The following is a 14340-nucleotide window of genomic DNA, read 5'->3' as shown; positions in this document are numbered from 1 at the left end:
TGCAATGTTTGAACATACCTTAAGTTGTAAGAATCGAAACGATATGAGATCAATCCTTAACAAGCATAACTTTAATGCATGTTTTGATGTGTGATTCTCTTGTTTGGACATGTGTTTGGTGATGATCAAACATTAAAAGTAAAATATTAAGTGATATTTCTGGTAGGAATTTTCATGGTTGGGTTTGATTTTTCATCAAATGTTTCTGAAATCAAACTTAAAAATTATATGCGGTTCAATTTTTGTAATTTGTATTAAAATTTATATATTTTTTTCAACTTCTAAATTATATTACATTAAAAAAACTAATAACAATTTACAAAACTTATCAATATATTAAATCTTTTATAATGAAAATTTATCAAATAAATATATATTTTAAAAAATAGTTTGAAAATGAAAATAATATATATTATATAAATTCATATACATAATCCTGAAATTAAAGTAATATATATAGCATTAAATTAATATAAGTATTAATGTAAGTGTTGTGATTTGATTTAGTTTAAAAAAACACAAATCAGTCAGGTTTTGGTTTTTTTCCGCGATTTTCAATTTTTAATTTTTATTTTGGAAACACTCCTAATTTGAGTAATTTCTGGTATTTGGTGGAAACGTGAGTCAAGTTTATCAACGTGAGTGGGAGCTGACGCATGATGGAGTAACTTGTGCACTTAAAATCAAGTTATATAAGATAGTCGTGCAAACTAGCGATAGCAAGCCACGAAACATATGGTTGAAGATAACGTTAGAACAAGAGTAAGCATGTTTCATCATGATTATTAATATTAGTGCAGGTGGCTTAAATCATGACGTCAAAAATACTGTGATTCAGAGATGAAAGTTAATGGAACTAGACACATTGGCTTCCTACCGTGAAACCAAGTTTCTGTTTTTTTCATTCAAAATAAACACGGTAAAGTAAAAGCCTTATTGATGGATAAACTTAGTAAATAGACATGCAGCATTAATGCTATAGCATCATTACTTGATTCTTGGCTTGAGTTTTACTAGCAGGGGATGGAGCCTGTGGGTGGTAAGGCCCATTGTATCCACATTCTCTTCTTCCCCTTGTCCCAGCTCCCACTCAAATTGCTGAACCAATCTGCCAATTGCAGTGCAAGCTATCAACATGGCCTGAAGAGAGCCCGCACACACCCTCTTCCCTGCTCCAAAGGCCATGGTCTTGTATAAATCCATGTGGTCATATTTCTCATCTAGAAATCTCTCTGGCATCCACTCATTAGGATTTTCCCACAGATTGTTGTCCATGTTGCATCCGTATATATTTATTGCGATCTGTTAACATGACATTACATACACAGATAAGAACAATATGGATGGCGAATTTAGAAAATAAATAAACAGACCTCGCTTCCTGCAGGAATATGATATCCTCCCAATTTTGTATCTTCATGAGCATATCTTAGTGGCACAATCGGAGCTGGACTATGCTTCCTTAAAGTTTCATGGAATACTGCCCCCAAGTATGGTAGCTTAGATAATTGGTCTTCTATAACATTTTCATGTCCACATACATATTGGAGCTCCTCATAAAGACGGTCCTGCCATTTAAAGAGGATTAATCCGGTGATCGAAAGTGTGTCCATAATGGGATAAACTACGAATACATGGTTAGCCACTTAGCCAGACACACAAGAAAAACAACCAACCACCTGACGAGTTTTGTCTTTAGCAAGTTCATACATAGCCCATTCAGTTGTAACTAATGTAGTATCAGATGTCTCAATAATGGTCTCCCAGATTAGCATGGAAATTTGATCTTCAGTCAGTTCTTTAGCTTCCGATACCAGGTAGTCAAAATAACAATTTACTTCCTGTGACATCCCAAACAATCAAATTAGGATAACTCTATCATAGTCATAGCATAGTCTAGAAAACAACTGTACCTTTCCTGAAGCCATTCTGTTCTTCTGCTCATTCATCAAGGCCTTCATGACAGCTTTTCTGCGCACATAAAGATTCTGAATTTTCATCTCCAGCCTCCTATTTGGAATCCACTTCAAGTATGGAAAGAAATCTCGCCAATCCACCTCAATTGCACCCTCCATTATATCAACCACTAGAATCTTATATATGTCCTCTTTTGATAATGTACTCCCAAGCTCCTCCACATAAATGGTCTCTACATTACTTCCCAGAGCCTGCCAATATTATAAATTAGGTAATATTCTACTCTCACTCTCAGAGAATGTCTATTAGTAGTATTTAAGGAGAGACTTACTTGCTTCAGTGCTAATCCAAAAAGTTGAGTTACGAATATTTTCCTAAAATTAACTGCCAAATCAGAGAAGGTCTTGACATGTTCACTAAACTGGCTCAAAATATTTTCCATCATGGCTTCTCGGTGGATATGGTGTCGCTTCTAAATATTGAAAAATACTATAGAGACTCAGCAAGCAACAAAACAAACCATAGGCAGAAAATTAAAGACAAGTAGTGATAAGGTAACGAAACCTGTGCATTGGCACCCAAGAAGTTAGTAAGAATATGTCTTTTGACAGTTTTATGAAATTCATTGTAGTCACTAGTGGCAACCATACATTTATCAGAAGTGAGAATCTTGAGGGCATTGGATAGCTTCCTTGTTGAAATTGATGAAAATCTAGTGACCATGGCCTGATCCAATATAATAAGCTAGATATGAATATGAATAGGAGTAGAAGTGAAATAGCAAGATGAGTGTTAAGAGTAGGGAGTGACCTCCTTAGCAAGGAGGGGAGAGTTGAGAACAATGAGAGTGGAAGCACCGGTTCGGATGGAATAGATGGGCCCATGTTTGTGAGCCATCTGGGTGAAGGTCTTGTAAGGTTTCTTCTCCTTCAATTGGAGCAGATTCCCAATCACTGGTAATCCTGGAACAGCTGCAACCACCAGCAAAGCAACCTTATGCTTGTATTCATATCCAACACAAAAGTAAAAATTGACATGCATGCGAACATGAGAAGTACCTGGTACTGGGGGGAGTGATCCTGCTCCGGCTCCCGCATGTCGCAGGAAGAAGAAGAGGATAGAAAAAGCAGCTGCGGCCACAGTAACTGAAAGGGTGAGGAACTCCATAGCATGCATCTCGAATCTGTATACTATTAAGATGAACAAGGTGTGGTGCGTTCAATCTTGGAATTTGCAAGTTATAGTGAAAGCATCTTTCCCTTCGAGATTCCCAGCCGGCTCCTGCCACCAATCACCATCAGGATTTAGTTAATTACTACTAAGAAAATAATAAGATTAGATTAGACTAAATTCATAATTCACGTGCAAAAGTGATTAAAATATAATACTCTAAAAAATCAATATCTTCAAAATAACACTTCTTTAAACATATAAATTTATTTCTTTATTCAAATCATTTAACATGTTTTTTAAAAATTAACAATTTTATTATATGATTTTTGATCAGAAAGGTTCAACCAACTAGTTCAATCAAAATACTTGAAGCAAAGATTAGAATCATGGTCATTAAAATAAAAAATACACTTCTTTAACACTACATTTAAGTGATGATTTTAATATTTGATACAAAATATAATATTAATATATATTTTACGTGAAAATAATTCAAAATTATCACTAAATCACAAACATCATTTTAAAAGATAAATATAATATATAAAATAAAAAAAATTATATAAATATGCATATTTTAATTTATATAAAAATAAAATTTAATATTATATATTATATTTTAAAAGATAATATATGAGATTATACAAAATAAAATCTGAATTTTAAACTATTTTCACATAAAACCTATATTAATGTTATATTTTGCACAAAATATTCAAATGAGTACTAGGTGTAGTAGTAAAGAAGTGTACTTTTGACTCTAGGGACCATGATTTTAGCCTAATCAACGTTTAAAATTTAACGGTCAATAATTAATCAACAGTTAAAATCAACTCTTAGAACTCAGATAGTGAATTTTAAAATATAGGAAGATTTAGATAGTGAATTAAAAAATAGGAAGACCAATTTGGTGGAAATAGGCAAAATAGGAAGACCATTTTTGTAATTAAGCCTAAAAATAATCATAAAAATAAACTTAATTACCTTAAAAGATGATGACACACACAACAATTTAAGTCCTTAGAATAGAAAATAAAATAAAATAAAATAATCATAAAAGAAAGAAAAAGGAATTATCTAATAAAAGAAAAAATTAAGTAGGCTAAAGAAAATTTAAACTTATCTAGATGACAAGAAATAATAAATTAGTTAGATAAAAGCGTAATAAATAAGTGATTAAAATGCTCTTTTGACCTTTAAAATGTTCAATTTTAAAGAAATTAGTTAGATAATAAGCGTAATATTTATGTAAAAAAGCGTAATATTTAATTTTTTAAATTTGACTCCACTATTTTAAAATGTTGAATTTGATCTTCAATTTAAAAAAAAAATATTCAAAATTGGCTTTTAGTTTAACCTGACACTCATGCGTTAATGAAATAGGAGAGAGGACAGTGATGTTTTTATAGATACTAACTTGGAGAGAAGTAGCTTAAATTAAATTTAAAAAAAAATAAGAATACATTATGTGCAATTTATGTAAAAAAGTAAAGTGCTATAATAGAAACAAAATTAGCTGATTATTACCCATAACCAATGAGCCTGAAGCTGGAGCTTGATCAGTAAGAAAAAAGTCCTCCAAATGTAGCATTGGTTTGAGAGGTCACTTCTTCCCAACCCCATAAACCCTGAGGCTCCTCCAAATAGACTTTTGTTGTTCCTTCCACAATCAAACACAAAATTACTCACCAATTGGTTGATAGGAAGGGTAGGTAGAAGGTTTGAACAAAGGTCCTTTTTTATTATAACATGACCGGCAAGGCTCACCAATTTGGGTAAGAGGCCTTCTTTCGAATGTGATTTTGAAATTTGAATTGAACGAACGTGGAGACCATCCAGTACCAACGGTTTCTCAGACTCCCAGAGTACCTCTGTCCTTCATTTCCAGTATAATAGCACCTTTTTTCCTTTCTTGATAACCAAAAAGATTATTGTAAATTGTATAATGCAAGCTAGAGAAACATAACAAGAGCATAGATACGGACAGTTAATCACAACTTTGATTCATGACTATTGAGTATTGACTATGATATGACAGACAAACACAAAGAGAAAGTTGTAGATCCTCTAACAGTCTCAAAGATGAAACTGACTTGATTGGGGGAGGAGGCACTCCTCTGGGTTACCATGTTGCTGTTTCCTCTGCAAGTTGAAGGTCTTGTTGTCATAATAAGAGTGAACGCCACTTGCAATGCCAATGATGGGATGAAGAGAAAGTATGGCCTTTGTGCGTGAGAAATTATTGGGGTGTCACGTGCACATATGGAGAAAAGAAAAACAAGTGCTCTCTGTTTGTTTTGTTGGTGCAGTAAGGGATGGATCAACACTCTTGTATTTTTTTTTTTTTTATATGCTGTCTTGTAAACATGTCAAGTTGTAAACAATTAAGTAAGTTGGATTGAGGGACTTTGGAGTTTCCTTTCGATGATCTTATTGGCGTGTTGAGGCCTCTCACAGAATCTACCGTAAAGGGTGCCTACTTTCAACTTTCAACTTTGGAGTTTCCACTCCAAACCAATCAACAGTCTGACGAATTCATTTGGTTTTTATATAAAACATGGCATTTCATCCATTAAACAGTTAAATAAAACAATTTTCTTTCATAAAACTTAAATTAACTTATGGAAAAGTCAAACGAGCAAACTTTAAAAGGTTTAAACATATAAATTGATTTAAACGTATAAAAAAACAAACTCAACTTTTTTAAAGAAAAAAACTAATTCATTGACTCACTCTATTTTCTTTTTGTTAGTGTTTGTTTAAAGTAAAGAATGGCGTGAGCAATCGGACTCTGGTAAATAAAAAAAAAAGTGATTAAAAGGAAATACTCTACTAGAGATATTTAACTAATTTTTTTTAAGAAAAATTAATTATCAATAAAAAAATTAATAGATATTTCAAAAAAAAGTAAAGAATTCTTATTCAATTACAAGATATTAATACTTTTAATTAAAAAAGGATGAAATTTTTCAGTAATAGTCAGGGGACACCCGTAATTTCTAATTCCTGTCTTAAAAAAATTAAAATTTCTTTAAGTGTTATTTATTAACAAATAATTATATATTTACACGAGGGATGAATAATGGCACACATTGACGCCTTTCTCTTCCCACTTACATATATCTTCTCTTTATTTAATTAAACATCATTTACTTGAACACTTTCTTTCTCTCTTTTTTTTTTATCAATATTTACTTGAACACTTTGATTCAGCACATGTGTTTATAAAAAAAAAATATTGGTTTCCAAATTTTGATACATTCTAATTTTTATATTTGCTTTATACCTTTCATTTTTATTTATTTTTATTTTTATCACGTCACCAAACATATTTATTACAAAAAATTATATTTTTTATGAGAAAATTTCAAACTAAAAACCAAGAGAGAAGATCATGGACATGGAGGAGATATTGGCTAACAAAGGAAAAACAAGAAAAGTTCAGGACTAAAATAAAAACTCTTATAACTCTGATTTCTTAATATTGCACATGATATTCTTGTCTTTTTAATTTCATATTAACCCTCCTCAATTATTTAAAATACATTATATTAACACTTTTATTACCAAGAAACACATTTACTTTGTGTGTTTTTGTAATGAAGGTTATTATAAACGTTGAAAAGATAAAAAAGGTTAGTGTAATTTGCACTATGTATTGTGTTGTTGAACCGTGAGGGCATAAAACACTGAATTTGCTTTATGTAGTATTTATTTATGCAGATATCATGGTAAAAATCAAGCAGCGAAATGCAAATGTGCAAACTTTGCGAAGGAGCACTTGGAATATATGATTATGCCCATAAATTCGGTGCCAGTTTCTTGAACTGGGCTATGACAACATAAGCAGCGGCATAGCCATAATATATATATATATATATAGCCATATAAAGAAGAGAAATTACAAATGTTGGTTGCTACAGGTCTTCTGAAATAAAGATTTATGTCCCCTGTTTGGCTAACATCACATATCCTCACATTATGATTGCTTTGGCAAGGTCCTGGATTTTTATACATATTATTAGTTTTCAGTCATAAATTGTTTAACTTCGGAATCATCATGATAGCAAGGGGGTTCTAGGGGGCAATTTCTTCAAAGTGCCATACTACAATCACACTAAATACTGAGTATATCCAGAAGTGGAATCATGTGCCAGAACTTAACGTCACAAGTACATATTCAGTTACTTCAAGATTTGTCTCTCACCTGCCGGTTAAGAGCAAAGAGAAAAGCATAAGAAGATCCAAAACGGAGAAACCAAACCAAACAAGGATGGATTTAAGTGGGAAATAAAATCTGAAATTGTCCTGGAATGATTCAGCTGCTAATGTAGCAATATTTTCACAAATTGAAATTGGATAAATGAATCCTTTTCAATTTCAATGATGGGATAGCAGTGACACTTCCAACATCACATTCACTTCCCAATACGATAAGGGAGGTGAAGTTAAGACTTAAGAAAGAGTCTCCAGTAAATTATAGGGGAAAGCACCGACTGGAGAGAAGCCATTTAAAACATCTTTAATTATTTCTAATACCAAACAACAAGAGAAGAGAGAAGAGAATTGTAATGGGACCATGACCATGGCAAGATGCAATATAATATTGAACTGTGTCAGAGTATTCGTCCTTCTACCGAATAATGAATAATCTACGGCTGGCCTCAGCGGTTCTTCATTTTTAATTTCGAACTCTATTCAACCAACGAATAAAACTAATTCCATGATGCTGTAATTTTTTTTATAAATAATTTTATTTTCGCATCCAAATAAAATGAATTCTTCTAAATTCAATTTTAAACCACCATTCTCAAACACAATTACCATCAATTCTTTTAAAACCAAACGGATCAAATTCCTCACAACTCTCGAATTTGTTTACGTGAAAGAATTATGACGTTGGCGTCTAGAAGACAATACGAGACTGGCAGTGTTTAAAAATAACTTTTTTAAATGTCAGGTGATATATAGGTAAATTATGTATAGTTGGCATAATTTGCCTATAAATTATGCCGTTGAGGTTTAATGTCCTCAACGGCTATATGCTCGGACATGGCGGACCTTACTATGATATTCATTCACATATAAATATAATTTAACCTTACTATGATATAATAATGGCCTACCTCTTCTCCAAAATTCTGTTTTTTTTCAATTTTCTTACCACCAAGAACTTTTGAGATCAAAAAGGAAGAATTCAAAATGTAAGCCTAAATTCACTACTCGAGAAGAGCACAAGGAATGCATGGAGGATATTTGGATTGGTCATCAGGGGTTATTCGCTCCAAACAGTAATCATGAAAGGTGTGGCCACATGGTAGAACAGCAGTAGCAGGCGGAACAGGTGGCTGGGAAATAGGCCCTTCTGGTGCGTAGGAGAGATCCCTCTTGCACAAAAGGCATTTATAACCACTTGGTTCTGCTGTTTGATCTGAACCAGAATAAAGTTAACACATTAGGGTATAATACGTAATGCTCCACAAAATCCATATCCATTTCTACAAAGGCATCAACTTGCTAATTCTTTCACCATGAATTTAAACTTCATAGATAAATGTTTAGATTTAAAAACTAATCCCTGAATTTCGTTATTCTTTTCCCGGAGCTATAAGCACTCAGAATCCGTTCATATACTTGATAGACCAGATTTTAAAGAAAAGGCAGAAATCTTGTCCACAACATGACAGCTTATATATTATTGACATCATAGGCCATATAAAGTAAGATGACTGGACCATGACTCAAAGAAAAGAATATCAAAAGGCAAGGAATGAGTATCAAGGCCTCTTGAATTAAGGTTCAATTTTTGGATGAATTTCAGTGATCTCTCCGTTTCTTTTGACCCAGGATTCTCACAGATGAAATAGTTAGCTTTACTGAAATACATTTGGTAGATATTAGGCCATACCTCAGAATTATTCAGTTAAAACAACCCTACCAGTAAAATGACTCTCCTGGGATTCTTTTCAGCTGAAGGAGAATTAGGATAAGAACAATTTATGAAAAGCTTTTCTAATTGAGCAATTTCACTGGAATATGAAATCTAACAACATCATGCTCTTCAACAGAATAATGAACATAGTTTCAATGTCTGTTTAAATGCACCAGTAAGGTAGATGTAAGTCTGCCTAGATATACTGTGAAGAAAACCAAATAAATTAACTTCCTGAAACAATCATGGAAGGACACAAAAGGAAGGCGTTAAATATGCAAGAAGAAATGAAGAAGCTCAAAGAAATACCTTTAAATTTAATGTAATTGGAAGCAATGCGGGGAGCAGATGGTATAATTGGAGCCTTCAAACGTTGGTGAGCCAAAGCCTGAGCCAACATTTGATGGTTAGATTGGTTTGTACGAGGTGAGGTATGGGATGAGGGGTGGTGGAAAGAAGAGATTCTCTTGTCATTAGGTGCAAGAAATGTAGCTGTGTGCATTTTGGAATGAATTGCCCGGGTTGTGTTTGGGGCTTGAAGAACAGATTTAGTCCAAGTCGTCGGGAATGATGGAGGAACAACAGAGTGAGGAGGAGCTTGGGCTGTGAGAGATTGGGCTGGGCGGATCAAGGGAGACATTGCTCGGGATGTATTTGGGACTGATGGAGCCAATCTGTTCCAATTTGGAATTGATGGATGTCTGAACTGAGTTGGTAGAGTCTTCCTGTGTTGATTCTGGACAGTGGATGACAGTGGTTGGGAAGCAGCTCTCTTTAGAGATGACATGTTGGATGGCCTTGAAACTTGAGCAGTCATATATCCCATTCCGGATTGTATTCCTACATCTGAATAAATTAGTTTATTGCTTCCATTGTATAAAAATAAAGAAATATCCAATGATGAGTGGATAGCATGATATGTTTAAGAAGGTAATCACCAGAAGTAGATTGTGGTCGAAGAAGAGAGTTTGATTGCTGAATAGAACCACCTGCCTGTGATTGACCAGGATTACCTACAGGAGGCCATGAATCTTAGTCAATAAATAATAATAGACCTTTCACTCACCAGCAATTTTTAAAAATCTACAGACATGTAATATCTCCCTATATGCATAAAATGAAATGCTCTAACACTTTACATCATACAAAAAACAGTTAGCAAATGATCAAGCCTCTTGTTGATACTTAGTTGTGCCACAGTTGTCATGTTTCATGAAAACTAAACAATGCAATTTTTCACCCATATGGTAAAGGGCAGGAAGCACCATAAGTAAACCAAGCAAAAAAGTTTTAAAAATCCATAAGCAGTTCCTTAGACGTGCAGGTGATACTGTTAAATGAACATCTTTCAAGTTTCAACAAACATGAACAATACTAAATTCAATTACTGGAAAATGTAGCTTGCAGAGTACGTTTAATTTTATAAAGCAGAAACATGGTAATCAACTAATGCATCACACTATCCAACCCCCCCAAGAGGTACCACCTGAGAAGTTTGGGATGGGATCCCTTCAGGAGTTCAAAATCCTGTTTGTTTTACTTTTATTTATGTAAAGAAAATTATAACAAGATAATTCAGATATCAGCAAATATAGAAAAAAAAAATTATAAATCCAAAAAATGAGTCTCTAAGAGAAATCTTTAGTCACTGCAAATCAGAGGCAGATAATTTATCTAATTATCTCTGCTGAATAGCATACAAAGATAATAAATGGAAGAATGTGGTCTACTAGAACTTGAAAGATTAAAAAGTACCCTTTAAAACCAAAAGTGGCTTTAAAAAGAACCCTTTACAATCAAGATAAAAAAAATCATCAGCTACATTTGAAACAGATTTGATGTTTACTTACAAAAGCAAAGGAACAAATGACTAAATTGCATTTAGTATCAACAAAACTGCTAAAGATGATCAAATACGTTTCTGCTTCTCAAGAATGAAGTAAAATTTAACGAGATATGACATATATCAATGTTTATGAGCAGAAAATAAGGAATTAAGTGGTAAAACACATACTTGAAAGATCTTGCCCTCTGGTGCTTCTAGTGGCCACAGCTAAAGGAGGACTAGAAAAAAACTGTGATGAGAACTTATCATTATTTTTAGGTAACATCTCAGTAGGCAAATTATCAGTTACTACTCCACTTGAAGAGGGAACTAGCTGTCTATTCGCCCAGCTCTGTCGACTTTCAAAAGGCATAGTTTGACTGCCAACAATTGGCAATGAATTTAGATCCATGCATCTTTCAAGGCCATTTGTGAGACCTACATCTGTAAATTCCATACCTGCAAGACCTAAATCCCTGTTGAACTGCCCTAAATAACGGTTTTGCTCACCAGCAGCTGGCCATTGAAAAGCATATGATGGCCCCAACCGTAAACCAGGTATAGAATCAAACAGAGCTTCATGATTGCCTGAAGGAGCTAAATCAGATATGAATCCACTGTCATTCTGAAAAGCAGAAAAGGTGTCATTCATGTCAAAACCAGGGTTTAAGGAACTTCTGCTACCCAGATGATTGTGATATGAATTGATTGGAGGAAGAAATGCCCTCTCAGAATTACCAGTCACATTGAATTTTGGTGTTACAGCACTGGATTTGGACTCTTTGTTATTACTTCCAGAACCCATGGTCATATATCTTTCATCATGTTTTCCTATTGTAAGCAATGGTTCTACACAACCTTGATTTGGATTACACAGAGCCATTCCCGAATTCATATCTAGTGAAGGCTGACCAATATTAGCACTCATTGCTGTTCCAGTAGGGTTGACCATTTGTAGCCTGCTAGCCGAACCGTAAATTGGGGTCACACACATCCCACCATTGTCAGGCTTCTCAAAATTATTTAGATTGAAGGAAGTATTCCTCACATCGGAAGGGATTGCTAGATTATTGTGCCTGTCATATTGATATGGCCACCCTATGTATCCTTCTGGACATGGAAAACGAGAATCTGGTCTGCATGGAAGGAAATTATGTTCTTCTGCTCTGTGTGAGTAATTATGGTCCATCTGGAAATTCTGATAACTTCTGAACTGAGAGGAATCAATCATTGAATTAACTCCAGCTGGTTCATTGTTATAATGTTGAGATGTTTCATGCAAATTCCAGTGGGGGAAAGGAGATGGTGAAACCAGAGGCAGAGGGGCGGTTGTATCATTCGGGTGGCAACCACCAGGAATCCTGTCATGGTTAGCAGAATCAGTGTTCATTAAGCTTAATCCTAGCTCTTCACTCCTTTTTGCCATGGAAGCAGAAGCAAAGGGCATATTCTCGTTCTTTCAGTTGGGCAAGATGGATAATTCTGCCATATAAAAAGCAAGAAAGGGACAAGTAAATTCGGCGAAATAAAAATTATACAAGTTGAGGATAACCATAGAATAGATAGCTAGTGATTCTACAGAGCATGTTACTGGATGAATCCGTAAAGATAAGTCTCACATTCCTCTGAGCATGCACAAAAATATTGAAATTACCACCACCGAAACTGCCAATTCACGTGCTCCCCAGTCTTGAAATGAAGAATAGCAAGAAATTGCATAAATCGAGTCCAAGTAGTTTCCCCCAAATTTACACCGACCCTTAACACGTAAACACGAAATGAATGATAATCAGCATGATGGAAAAAGATAATATAACTGAGAAAAGAAACATTTGAAGAAAGGCGAGAGCATAGGAATCGGAAAACAATAAAAATAAAAAGAGCCTAAATCTTGAAGAAATGAATTTAAAAAAAAGAAGAAGAAGAAGGTGGAATAGGTGGGGAGAGGAGAGAAGAAGAATGATAATGGGGGATTAGGGTTAGGAAAAGCATACATACCTTGGGCTTTGGCAATTGACAGTAGAGAAATTGGGGGTTGCTGTGAGCACAATAGGATTGGGGGTTTTGGCGCCCTAGCGGCGAGGTAGACATTTTAAAGGGTTCGGTGTGGGGTCTACCTTCCCCTCTCCACGTGTTCATCCCTCCTTTCTACTTCCATCTTCACATTTCACATTCCTCATAAACTACTCACAATTATTAGTTTAATATTACTACTAATATTCTTTAATTATTTATTTACATTTACAATCTAATACAAATTTCTTTCATTTTTAAGTTTTCTTTTCTTGAGTCAGCGACTTTTTTTATTAAACATTAATTAAAAAATTTCTTTTCAAATTCTTAATGTCCAACAATTTTTACTAGATTTCAAACTACTCTCAATTCAATCAAATTCAACAAGCTTGTTATTATTTAAACCATTTTTTTTAAATTATACCAATCATTAAATCAGTCAAAATATTAGTTCAAGATTCAATTATTTAACTATAGTTGAACCATTATTAATAATATAATAATTAAGTGATACATAAAAATAATATTACAAATATAGCATCATAATTTTATAACATTAGAAAATAAAATAAAATTAGCATCCAAAATACACACAAAAATTAAAGTGAAATATATCATGATGCTCATGTCAAATTAAATGAGAACTGAACTGTATTTCGGACAAACAGAGTAAATTACACAATCTTCTATAAAAAAAAATCTTATTCTGTATGCAAACTAAATGTGCTAATGTTGATTTATCATGCTTAGGATTAGTAAAACATTTGGTGCAAATTTAACATTATTTTATAAAATAACATCATTTTATTCAACATAGGACACATGAGTAAAGCTAGAGTCAATATCAAATCAGAATACCATGGAAATGACCCAAGTATCTTACTACCATTTTATGAGAGATGCAAGTATTTTACACCTATTTCTATTGTGTTAAAATATACACTTCTTTCTCTTGGCAAATGCAAACATACTAATTTTTGCTCTATTATTTATTTTAGTCATACTAAATTATGACTAAAATACTTTTTTACACTCCTCTGCCCTGAAAATTTTAAATATTACATTTTTCTTATTTTTAAATGTACAATTTTATCCCATAATGGTTACAGACCACGTTTTTCACCATTTATATACTATTTAATAAAAAAATATAATATTTTCTATTAAAGAGTAATTTTGTTGCCAAAAAATTTTTTTTTAATATATTTGTGTATTTTCTTACAAAAATATATTTCCTAGGTTATTTGATTTTTATAATAAATTCGTGATCATAAACTCTTTTTCCATTTAATATTGCATTTTTAGTATTTTATATACTATTAATAATAAATTTGGTTTGCAGGATGTTTTTTGCCATCTGGTATGTCTTAATTAGAAAAAATCTAAATATTTTAAAGAATATTCTTTAATGATATTAAGTTAAATGAATTAAATTATATATTTCAACACTATAAAAAACGTTGCAATACTCACATCTCTT

General features: G+C 33.1%; 2 protein-coding genes across 7 annotated transcripts; both read right to left on the bottom strand.

The window, feature by feature from the left end:
- Positions 1-763: 763 nt before the first annotated feature.
- LOC114377322 (ent-kaurene oxidase, chloroplastic-like) lies at positions 764-4726 on the bottom strand. Its single transcript, XM_028335777.1, has 9 exons — positions 4618-4726; positions 2976-3198; positions 2728-2888; positions 2482-2643; positions 2249-2389; positions 1914-2168; positions 1680-1841; positions 1374-1568; positions 764-1302 (listed from the first exon to the last, which is right to left on the bottom strand). Exons 2-9 carry the CDS (start codon positions 3091-3093, stop codon positions 988-990), a joined length of 1509 nt encoding a protein of 502 aa, XP_028191578.1. The 5' UTR covers positions 3094-3198; positions 4618-4726; the 3' UTR covers positions 764-987.
- Positions 4727-8167: 3441 nt separating this feature from the next.
- On the bottom strand, positions 8168-12934 carry LOC114377608. Of its 6 annotated transcripts, none has more exons than XM_028336207.1 (6): positions 12846-12934; positions 12427-12606; positions 11037-12329; positions 9961-10035; positions 9332-9868; positions 8168-8521 (listed from the first exon to the last, which is right to left on the bottom strand). In XM_028336207.1, the coding sequence occupies exons 3-6, from the start codon at positions 12292-12294 to the stop codon at positions 8310-8312; spliced, it is 2082 nt and encodes a 693-aa protein (XP_028192008.1). In that variant the 5' UTR covers positions 12295-12329; positions 12427-12606; positions 12846-12934; the 3' UTR covers positions 8168-8309. The 6 variants fall into 6 exon arrangements, with proteins under 6 accessions (XP_028192008.1, XP_028192009.1, XP_028192010.1 ...); XM_028336208.1 differs by having other exon boundaries at positions 12439-12606; XM_028336209.1 differs by having other exon boundaries at positions 12467-12606.
- Positions 12935-14340: the final 1406 nt, after the last annotated feature.

This window comes from Glycine soja, chromosome 11 (assembly GCF_004193775.1).
Source record: "Glycine soja cultivar W05 chromosome 11, ASM419377v2, whole genome shotgun sequence".
In the NCBI taxonomy this organism is placed as follows: Eukaryota; Viridiplantae; Streptophyta; class Magnoliopsida; order Fabales; family Fabaceae; genus Glycine; species Glycine soja.
The sequence above is the reverse complement of the archived record's forward strand: the minus strand, read 5'-3'. Positions and strand labels throughout refer to the sequence as shown.

What these genes read in the sequence shown, in the direction of transcription:
- LOC114377322 (XM_028335777.1), bottom strand. Translation starts at nt 3,093, where the DNA reads ATGCATGCTATGGAGTTCCTCACCCTTTCAGTTACTGTGGCCGCAGCT. An exon ending in ATCACTCCCCCCAGTACCAG is followed by an intron (nt 2,889 to 2,975) that starts GTACTTCTCATG and finishes TGGTGGTTGCAG; the next exon opens with CTGTTCCAGGATTACCAGTG. An exon ending in ACAGAATGGCTTCAGGAAAG is followed by an intron (nt 1,842 to 1,913) that starts GTACAGTTGTTT and finishes GGGATGTCACAG; the next exon opens with GAAGTAAATTGTTATTTTGA.
- LOC114377608 (XM_028336205.1), bottom strand. Translation starts at nt 12,294, where the DNA reads ATGCCCTTTGCTTCTGCTTCCATGGCAAAAAGGAGTGAAGAGCTAGGA. An exon ending in CAGAGGGCAAGATCTTTCAA is followed by an intron (nt 10,036 to 11,036) that starts GTATGTGTTTTA and finishes GGCCTCCTGTAG; the next exon opens with GTAATCCTGGTCAATCACAG. An exon ending in CAATTACATTAAATTTAAAG is followed by an intron (nt 8,522 to 9,331) that starts GTATTTCTTTGA and finishes ATTCTGGTTCAG; the next exon opens with ATCAAACAGCAGAACCAAGT.